Source organism: Vicugna pacos, chromosome 4 (genome assembly GCF_048564905.1).
Source record: "Vicugna pacos chromosome 4, VicPac4, whole genome shotgun sequence".
Lineage (NCBI taxonomy): Eukaryota > Metazoa > Chordata > Mammalia > Artiodactyla > Camelidae > Vicugna > Vicugna pacos.
The window spans coordinates 5,236,306-5,246,970 of NC_132990.1; the positions used below are offsets into that span (position 1 = coordinate 5,236,306).

General features: G+C 46.3%; 1 protein-coding gene across 1 annotated transcript; it reads right to left on the reverse strand.

Annotated features, from left to right (window-relative positions):
• Nucleotides 1-3,881: 3,881 nt before the first annotated feature.
• CTSL (cathepsin L) lies at nt 3,882-8,134 on the reverse strand. The gene is made up of 8 exons (XM_072958953.1): nt 8,051-8,134; nt 7,496-7,632; nt 7,076-7,198; nt 6,835-6,981; nt 6,221-6,445; nt 5,619-5,781; nt 4,672-4,789; nt 3,882-4,200 (listed from the first exon to the last, which is right to left on the reverse strand). The coding sequence occupies exons 2-8, from the start codon at nt 7,619-7,621 to the stop codon at nt 4,101-4,103; spliced, it is 1,002 nt and encodes a 333-aa protein (XP_072815054.1). The 5' UTR covers nt 7,622-7,632; nt 8,051-8,134; the 3' UTR covers nt 3,882-4,100.
• Nucleotides 8,135-10,665: the final 2,531 nt, after the last annotated feature.

The following is a 10,665-nucleotide window of genomic DNA, read 5'->3' on the forward strand; positions in this document are numbered from 1 at the left end:
CTTCCTTGGAGCTTCATTCTCTTGGGAAGGCCCCCACGCACATGTAAAATTTAGTAAGGCCTGTCTGCTTTCTACCTGTTAAATCTGTCTTACGGCAGTTTCATTCTGAGGCCAGGCTAGAGACCTAAGGGGGCTAGAGGAGATGTTTACCTCCCCCTCAGGCCCACTCACATTATCAAGGGAAGTCGTCTTAAAGTTAACTGGTTGTAAATGTTAATCCCGTCTACACTGTAACTTCACAGCAAACCTCCAGACTAGCGTTTGACCAAAGAACTGGGCACCATAGCCTCGCCAAGTTGATACATAAAAGTAACCATCACAATCTGAAGTACAAATGAGGAAAGATGACCTAGCTATAATGGTAGATGAAAAAGGCATTTTGCAAATCGGTATAACGTGGTCCCATTTTCATAAAATTTAAAAAAAAAAAAGCTCAAAAAACTACACGATCCTGTCCTCCGTCTTTCACTAGTGGCTACTTCCTCTGTGCAGTCTGCCAAGACCTACTTCTGTCATCATCCGTCCCTCCTTCCCCAGGGTCCTCATTGCATCCATCTCTTCACTGGCTTCCCTTCACCTCTCTCTCTCTGTCTCACACACACACACGCGCGCGCAAACCAGGTACCATGCCTGGTGCTAGGAATTCAGCCATGAAGTAGACAGATAGGCTCCTGCCCCCTCCGCTCCTCCCAGAGCTCAGGCCGGGTGGGTGGGACCCAAATGTAACTGCCAATTACTAGGGTAAGTGCTCTGGGGATAAGTTCCAGTGTTTGCTTTGGAGCCCTCTGGAGGAGCTGCCCTTCTGGCATTGAGGGGGTCAGGCAAGGCCTCCCAGTGGAAATGACATTTGAACTGAGGCCTGAAGGTGGGACTAGAAGCTAGTTAGGAGAAGGCTAGGGGCAGAGAAGGCAACTGAGGGGGATGTGCACTAGAGGCTGAGGGAACAGATGGGCACAGATTTGAAAATTGGGTAGAATTTGGTTTGTTGGAGGCACAAGTGGTAATTCGGTGTGGCTGAGGGGCAGAGTGTGAGGAGGGGCAGTGGGAGATGAGGCTGGAGGGGCAAGTAAGGCCCAGCTCGGGCCGAGGGTATGGAGCTGGTTAAGGAGTTAGGAATTTATCCTGAGGGCAATGGGAGCCACTGGTGAGTTGTACGCAATGGAAGAACATAACCAAAATGCCTTTTAGTAAGTGTTACCTGCAACATGGAAAATGGATTTGAAGTAGTCAGATTAGAGGCTTCTTAGGTCACAGTTAAGAAGGTTGATGCCATCATCTTGGTAAAAAATTGATGGTGGTGATGGTGATCAGCATGGAGGATAGAACTGCAGGCGTCTGACGGATGTTCACGATGTATCAGTGACTGTGACAGATGTCAGAGAAAGCGAGAGGAGAGGGATGGAGGACGTGGATGGACGTGCCTCCCAAAGCCAGGAACACTTGGAGATGGCCTGGTTCTGGGGAAACAGGACGAGTTCAGCTCTGTATGTTCAGATGTGCAGTGTCTGTGGGTTAGCTGGGTTGGGTTACTGAGTGGACCGTCGCATCCATGGGTTGGGAATTTAGGAGAAGGGCTAGAAATTGTCAGCACGGGGGTGGTACCTGAAGTAATTAGACTAGATGAGATCATTTGGGAGAGCCTGGAAGGAAAGCCTTGTTTTAAGGATGGAGCCTGAGTTTGGATGTGAATAGAGGCGAGGACGTGGAGGCTAGCAAATATAGGCAAGCTATTCAAGAGGGTTAGCTGTAACCAGGAGGAGGAACGTGATGCAGTAACCAGAATAACTTGGGGTGAAGAAGGTTTTTGTTTGTTTGTTTGTTTGCTGATGGACAAGACACACTTGGATCTTTAGAGTCTTGGGCTGTACTTCCAGGGTTGCATGGACAGCAGTGTGAGCTAGCCTGTCATGGTGACGCCAGGTGACAGTCACTAAGGAGTCTTTTCTAATGGACCTTCAGGGACCGAATGTGGCAGATTGCTCTCCAAAGATGGCCACCACCATATCTTCCACCCCACATGCCCTTCTGCTAAGTGACCTTGCCTTTCCCCATCAGGAGGCGGACTGTCAGCCCCTCCGCTGGAACCTGAGCATCCCTGCTGACATGCTCCAGCCACAAGGCAGCAGCAAGAACTTTCACTGGGGACTATGACCGGGCCCTTAGATGTTCTGCAGTTCCTCGTTGGACATTCAGGCAGGTTCTCTTGGGACATCCCCAGCAGAGCCAGCCTTCATGCTATGGGAGCCCAGGCCATGGAGGGCCCATGTAGGTACTGTGGTCAGCAGTCAGGGCTGAAGGCCCAGCCCATACCAGCACCGAACACAACCATGTGAGTGACCCTGCCTGGACGTCAGCCCTGTCAGAACCGCAGATGACTCCAGCACACGTGGAAGACTTCCAAAGGAGCACAATGCAGTGCAGCTCAGTCAGGAAGCAGGAAAGATGGTTTTTTTCAAACTGGTAGTTTGTTTTGCAGTAATAGAGAACCAGGACAGTCTTTTCACTGCATCCCTTGATGGTTCCCCTGAGTCCTAAAACCCCACGTGTGGACCCAGCCTCATCTCCCACACCCCAGCTCAGTCACTTCCCACTTTCTCTAAATGCAGCCTTTAACGGGTTCCGGTCCGGGAAGTCTCTGCTCAGACCCCAGCCTTTTATCTTGTGTTATTGACTGTCTCCTCTGGGTCCATGTCAGATTTCTCTTCCTTCTAGTGTTCTCAACCACCTCCCTGTTCCTTCTCAGGGTTGGGAATGTCTCATCCCCAAGGCGATGATGGGGACACAGAGGGTATTACATCAATTTGGGTTGTTTCAACATTGGTCCCAGCCAGCAGAAGGGATTCAGACTGGGAGCCTCCCAAATCTTCCTGTGGCTACACGTGACAGTACTATCACAAAACCCATAGTATTTTACTCCAAACACATTTGTCACTTTAGGTCAAAAAGTTGGAAATGGAAGCACTTATGAGGGAAGGTGACATTGAGGGTCCAGCGTGGCACGTGGTCCAGTACAGATGGACTTGACCAGAGGCTGCTGGAGGTCTTGTGGGCTGAGACCCGAGTTGTCCTCCACTTCATTTCCTCGTGAGGAGTTACAGGGTCTATTAACTAAGTACTTCCACTTACTCTTTATTTCCTTGAGTAGGAAAATGAGAATTTTAAACCCAAAGAGAGCGAATGCACTTCCTTAGCCTACAGAATGCTGGGAGGGTTGTTTTTTTTTTTTTAATAAATTCAGGAATTCTGTAGCTAGGTATACATTAGGCGTCAGACTCTCACTTTTGATGCTTTCCCCTATTGTCCACCTGTGAGACCACAAGACTATTTTTGAAGCCCAGCCTGAAATCTAGGAGCTGATCCTTCATCCCTTATGGACAGAAAGACAAACATTCTTGCCTTTCCTCGACTGCAAAGTGGCCCAGGGTCTTCCCTAACAGATGCTAGAAACTGGCTCTGTGACGTTCATCCTGAAACTCCGCTGGGCTATAACCACTGTGGGTCAAATGAGCATGATCTTGAACACCCTTTTCTCATTTGGAAGTCATATGTATGTATGTTCACTTTTCTGAAATGTGAATCTTTTTTCTTTATTAAAATAATTTAGCCCTGTCCTTTGTTTGTCAAATTTTGCTCCATTCAAGGGTTGGGTCAGACATAGCCCAAAGGGCAGCTGACATGAGATGTGCATCTTTATAGCTAGAAGAACCAGAAGGCCACCCAGGCATTCTCCTATTGGACCACTGGCCTGTCAGTCATGTCTTCAGAGCCCAATTATACTTTTTACTCTATTTAACTTACGGTGTTAAATACAGAAAGAAGCCCCACCTCTACTCTGAAATTAAGTTTTATTTTAAAAAGTAAAACTTCATACATCCTTTTAAAACATGAACATTAAAAATTTATTAGGGAAGTCAATCATACAAACCTATTTACAGCAGTAATTAAAGTGGTCACAGTTCATCATTGGAAAATATCACAGGATTCAAGTCACAGCTTGGATCTTCAATAATTCAAGTGTTTCATCCCACACAATAAGGTCTGGTCAGTTTTAAGGTAACGTCCTTTCTCTGCGTACTCTGTTCTCATCCAGTCCTTGAGGGTCAGACTGTAGGAAAACTGGCCGCGGAGGCAATGCCACAGTGGTTGTTTCGGTCTTTGGCCATCTTTATGTAGCCCTTCATGCCCCAGCCTTCACCCCAGCTGAAAGAAGAGAGGGTTTTCCATTTTATACAAAGAATCAAACACGTTTATCTTTACCAATCACAGCACCGGAGACTTAAACAGCGCACCAGAGGCCAGGACAGATTCAGGAAGAAGCAAGAAAGACAGCTGTTCTTGCTCATGGTTGAGTTCTGAACGTGCAAATAACGTCTATCCCCAAACCTTTCACAGAACTGTAAAATTAGACACAGAAAACGGAAACTCTTGGGGCCAGATGTGGCTCAGAATTAAGAACGTTTTCAAATTTAGAAATGCAATGGTATCAAAACTACCTCGATACCCGAGACAAGCTTCAGACAGCATCTCAGTGTCACAGCCAAACATGAACACGTCTGTGTTCACCCTAAGTCAGGCAGAGACTTCAGAAGTGTGCTTAAGGGTTAGAAGACCTGTATCCAAACACTGATGTCCTTTTCAATCTCAAATATAGGTATTTTGGGCATTTCATACCTGTTCTTGACGAGCCAATATTTATCATTATTTGTGCCTAGTCCTTCGAAGCCGTAGCCAACCAGCAGGACGCCATGATCTAGGTTTTCAGTGCTGCAGTCTGGATCGTAATAAATACCTAGGAATGTAATTCAATGTTGGGGTGAGGACCTCCAAGAGACACGTGACAGTAACCCAGCCTATCAAACCAGGATAAGGGAGGCACCCCCAAATTCAGCTAAATGACATAAATCCAGATAAGATTTAAAAACAAGATCTTTTTTATCTAGGCCAGGGATTTAGGCCTTCACCTAATACTAGCAGAAATACAATGTGGCACAATCTCTTTTGTCATCAGCTTGTTAAGAGGCATAAAAAACTGCTCCTTAAAGCCTTGTCATTTTACTTTTAGGATGTCGTCTAAGGTAACAGCACAGAACGCAAAATGACTTGAGCCAAGAAGTTCTTCCCAGTTTTAACTACAGTTATAAAATTCTTCAGTAGGGGACGGCATAGCTCATTGGCAGAGTATGTGTTTTGCATGCACAAGGTCCTGGGTTCAATCTCTGGTACCTTCATTAAAAAAATAAATGAACCTAATTACCACTGCCCTCCAAAAAAAAAAGAAAAAAAAACCAAACACAAAAACAAAACCAAAATTCTTTGGAAAATTTTAAAGGTCTAACAACTGGAAAAAAGTATATTAAGTTATATGAATCAAATTAAGTAGCTATTTAGGTATATTTACAAAGTGCCTAAAATCATGGGGATGTGGTTTAAGGAATGTCAAATGGACACACCAGGCACAAATACCACAAATACCACATACACAGAATGAACAACTATGTTACATCTACACACCCCAAGACTGTACACTGAATTCGACACAGCAAAGAGTCAGTCTTTGCTGTATGTCATGGTGGTTCTCCAATCTTCCTGCCTAAATTTCCACATGAACAAATGTTTACCTTTTTTATAGAACTGGAAAGAGGTAAGGCTTGCATCTATACCAACAGAGATGGGTCCCACACTCGCTACTGCCTTCAGTAGGGCCTTCTCCTCCTTAGGGATGTCCATGAACCCAGTGTCATTGGCCGCAGAATCCTGGGGTCTGTAATGGCAGGTTTCATCCTTTCAAAGGTAAAGGGGAAGAGCCTTGATTAATACCATCCCCCTCCCGGGGTACATAAGTTCCAGACCGTTTTGCAGCTTAATGATTTCCAAGTCAAGTTCATTATAAAGCATCCCAGGAGATGAAATGCTATCGGTTGTTTCGAAATGGGAAAAGTTAGCTGGTGTCTTGTCAAGGAGTCTACCTGTCTGTAAGAAACTTGCCTCTGGAGAAATTTGTACTTATACAGAATGTATGTATATTTCTACATATATAGAAATATTAAGAGCTTTATGGTAACTACCTAAACAGACAACTGTATGCTGCTAATATATTTTAACAACAGTTCTGACAGTGTGCAGGTACAGATTCTACGATCTAAAATGTGAATTCTAAACATGGAATCTGTTTTCCCCCAAAGCATTCAGCTTTGATAACAAGATAAGGAGCTCCATTTACCTTTCCAGAATATGGATAGGATTTCTCTGAGTCCAGGCCTCCGTTGTCTTTAACATACTGGAAGGCATAATCCATTAGGCCACCGTTGCAGCCCTCATTGCCTTGAGGCCAAGAGCAGTCCACCAGATTCTGCTCACTCAGTGAGACAAGTTTGCCAGTTTTCCGGAACATCTGGCCTTCAAGGGCGCCAGTGGCACTAAAGGCCCAACAAGAACCACACGAACCCTGAAAACAAAATTTTAAAGCTTTTAGTCTACAAAACAAATAGCAAGACTTTGACAATAGCCCGTATTTCTGAAAATGCTTAAAAACTAGCAAACTGCACATAAACAAGTTTCTGCTGTATGGCACAGGGAACTATATTCAATATCTTGTAGTAGCTATAATGAAAAAGAATACGAAAAGGAATCTATGTATGTATATGTATGACTGAAGCATTATGCTGTACACCAGAAATTGACACACTGTAACTGACTATACTACCATAAAAGGAGAAAAAGTAAAACAAGCAAACAGCTAGTGACCTGCATTCGGTTCCACAGTCTGCCAGAGCAAGGATGACAATTCCTATGTGGCTTTACTCTTGGTGAGAGATCTGCTGAATACTATCATACCTGGTTCTTCACAGGAGTTACATAGCCCTTCTCTCTCCAATCCAAAGAAGCAGGGATGGAAATATTGACAGCTACTGGGAACATTTTCCCCATCTTGCTCTTCTTGTTTTGAAAGCTATTCATCACCTGTCTGAATTCTCTCCTGGTCTTCAAGAAAAAGGAAACAGAATGTTGAAAAGTGAGAGATTTGAAGTACTGAGGAGAGGAGACACAAAATTTAAGCAACTCATGCCACACTCACCATGTCACCAAAGGCATTCATTGCCATGGTGAAGCTATGTTTCCTTTGTCTGTATTCTCGATTGTGCAGTTCAATGATTTTCATATTCTTCTCCCACACTGCTCTCCTCCATTGTTCTTCATTCTAAAGGCAAACATGTAACCTAGCCTCTTTATTTCTACTTAAAACCAACTCACCTTCACCAAGTGAATTTACAAACAGAAAGGAGGAGAAAGCATGGTCAGATCAACTTTCTACTCCCGGGAGCTGTTCTCCAGAGCTCACACAACAGGGACGCACGCCCATACTGTACTTAGGAACGGGTACAACGAAGTTATTGCCTTGGTAAGAGCCAGCCTCAAGAAACTGCTCTATAAACTCCCAAGAGCATGGATCATTCTTTGCAGGGGTTTCAGATGGAGAGTTTCAGATGTTACCAACCGGGTCATATAGTTTCCTGTGCGTTGCCTTCCACTGTTGCCACTGTGCATTTAAGCGGTCATCATGTTTTGGAATAGCTGAGGCTATTCCCAAGCAAAGGGCAATCAGGAACACTGAAGGATTCATGTTTCAAAAACCTAGGTAGGAAAAACAAATGAGTATCTAATTAGATCGACCTTTCTTAAAATCCATCTTACTTTTTAATGGGATGTTATACACTGTGGTGGAGTAAAAACATTGAATGTATACTCCTAAGTATTTATGATAAGGGTTGTAGAAGGCTAAGGATGTGGGTGGAGAAAAACTGCCCAGAGCACCGCCTTTTCCGCGCGGGGCCAAGGGGGCGTGCCGCCCCGCTTCCCGCCCCCGGCGCACGCCGGCTGCTCCCGGAGGATGTTGACGCGGCACTGGGAGTCGCGGGTCCTGCTGCGTCTGGTCCGCGCCTTCCAGGAACGCCTCTTTCCCAAGCCCCCCAGGCCCTCGACCCCCAAGGCTAGCGCTCGGGCTGGTTCCCAGATGGCCCCGCCGCGCCAGGGCCCGGCCCGGGGCGCTTACCTGTAGCGGGCGAGCGGTGCAGGCACCGCTGACAGCCGCGGATCCCGGGACGTCCGAGACAGCGCCGTGGGCGCAAGGCCTCCCCACTTAAGGCTCTGGGAGTCCGCTCGGCCGGCCCCGCCCCCCGGCCAGCCAGCGCCCCGATTGGCTGAGATGCCTGTGGGCGGGGCCCTGAGTGTCGGGACTCCCGGCGCGTGACAAGTCTGGTCCCAACTTGCCCCGGTGCCAGCCTCAGGGGGCCGGAGGGCTGCGAGCTGGGGCCCCCGTCAGCGCTGGGGTGGGGGGGAGTCCGACGACTCCCCCGAGTCAACTAATTCACGCACTCGGGTGGTTCGCGGAAAGCTCACTGGGAGGCCCAAGTGGAGTTTCACCGTAACCCCGCGCATCCTCTAGTCCTCGCGTTTTTGGCGAACATCTCCGGGAGGGCTGAGCACTGTCTAATCCTGTCTAGTGGTGCCCGTGGCTCCCGCAGCGGAGGTGGGGCGGGTGGAGGAACGCGGGGCCCGCGGGCAGACGCGCTGGCTCCCGGGCGGGGGGTGATGCCCGCGGGGTTTGCGGAGAAGCCGAGCGGAAGGGCGATTCCTCGATCCCGTGACGCGCTGGTCCCGGCCCGGGTGCCCGGAGGGAAAGGGGACCGATTGGACCGGTCTCCGGAGAAGGCGTGGCGTTCTCCAAGGCATCTGCTGCCTTCCCCAGTCGGGGGGCCTTCGCGCCTCGCCCGCTTTTCTCAAAAACAACCCAAACGCGTTGTTTACAGAAACACTTGGTAAAAAAAAAAAAAAAGAAAAGAAAGAAAGAAAAAGGAAAGGTGGAAGGTAGAAGCTGCTTTCACTTCCCCACTTGCTGCATTGTAGGTTATTGCGTGCTTTTCTTGAGATTTAAGACATTGGCTTCCATGACTATTAATTGAAAGGTTTCTACTTTAATTTACAGGAAGACGGCATGCCTAACCATTTTGTTCTTCTGCCTACTCTTCCTTCTCCACTTCTTTGCCAGATAACTTAGATGAGTGCTCGTTATTAAAATGGTCCCATTTTAATCAAGCAACCAATCCTTAGCTCTGCCTTTGGTAAAATGCAGTTGGCAGAACTTCCTGATTCCTATTTAAAAGGCTGCGTCTGTGAAAGTATATTCTTGTGTGCACCTGTCTTTCTTTTTCACTCACTAGTGAAACAGGATGCAATTCTTTGCCCTATCTCTGGGAGTTTTAAACTGTAGGAGAATGAACAGATCTCGTATGGTGGTATTCAAGACCCCGAGACCACTTAACACCTCTCCCCAATGTAACAGCCCCCTCCGATTTGTTTAAATTCAATGAGCCTAGGATTACTCTTAGGAAACATTATCCAGACATTTGTAACATTATCTGTCCATTTGTAAAGTGGTTTATTATCACTTAAACAATTTTATGGAAAAGAACCTGTTTATGACGATGGGCTGTTGATGTTCATATGAAGTCAGTTATGAAACCACGTACTTTTCTGAGCTGCTGCAACTTTGCTTTCCCTGTAGGGTTAAACAGCCATCTCATTAAGTACATCAATCAACAGGAATTAGTTAAGCTCTGACCTTGTGCTCATTGTCCTTTGCTTGGCATACTTTGAGCATTTCTGCAGAAGCAATCTAATGTCCCTTTCCCAACAGTTTTCTGAGTCTCAGATTTTGCATTTGCAAATCCGAGATTCCCATGATCATCTTGATTCTACAGCAAATGGGCACAGAGTATGATAGGGATATGTCAATGAAATGCTGGCAAGGATCTTGGAGCACTAGGTGACAAGGGAACTGACCTCGTGGCACTTCTGCCCACGTTCCTCATCCCTACCCTCAAGTCTGTAACCCATAAACTCTCCTTTGGATGCCAGAGGGTCGCTTCTGCAAATCTGACCTGCGCAGTCTACCATTGCTTGACTTCTAGAGTTCAAGAACACCACCGGGGCACAGGGTGTTGTTAACAACAAAGTGCATTTAAAAGAAGCGGTAGTTGCTTCCTCCAGCCAGAACTGTGTGTTCTGTACTGAACTCTTCCGTGCTACTTCATCTGGCCGTCTTAGCAGTGATCCCCAAGAAAGATCAGATTCTCTATTCAGAGCGCAAGTTAGTTCTCAAAACTAGAAGCTGTGTTCCTCATGGATTGTGAGGATTTGAGGATAAAGTTTAGATGTGCTTGAGACCATAGCTACAGGTCTGCTTGGAGGATGATGAAACCAAAAGAAGGAGGCAACAACCACCAGGGTTTGAGGGGGACACACAGGACACAAGAAAATACATAGACCCACAGAATAGAGTCAATAACTCAGTAAAATGTCCAAAGTTTCTATTGAGAAGATATCCTTGGTTTTGGTTTTTGAGGTGATCATTAGGGAATCGGGGATGCTTGATTATATTCTTCTATTTCCTTTATGTGGCCTCGAATTTTTTTAAAGGAATGTTTTATGTGTGTCTTTAGAATTGAATGAATGAACCTCCCTTTTTTAAAACCTGAGCTTCTCAAAATCATGAGTCATTGAAGCATTGTCATCAGAGGCAGGCTTAAAAATCTGACAATGAATTGATCTTAGGTAAGATGTAGACCTTTTGTTTCTGACAAATGATCAAGGAAGAAAACAAAGCAC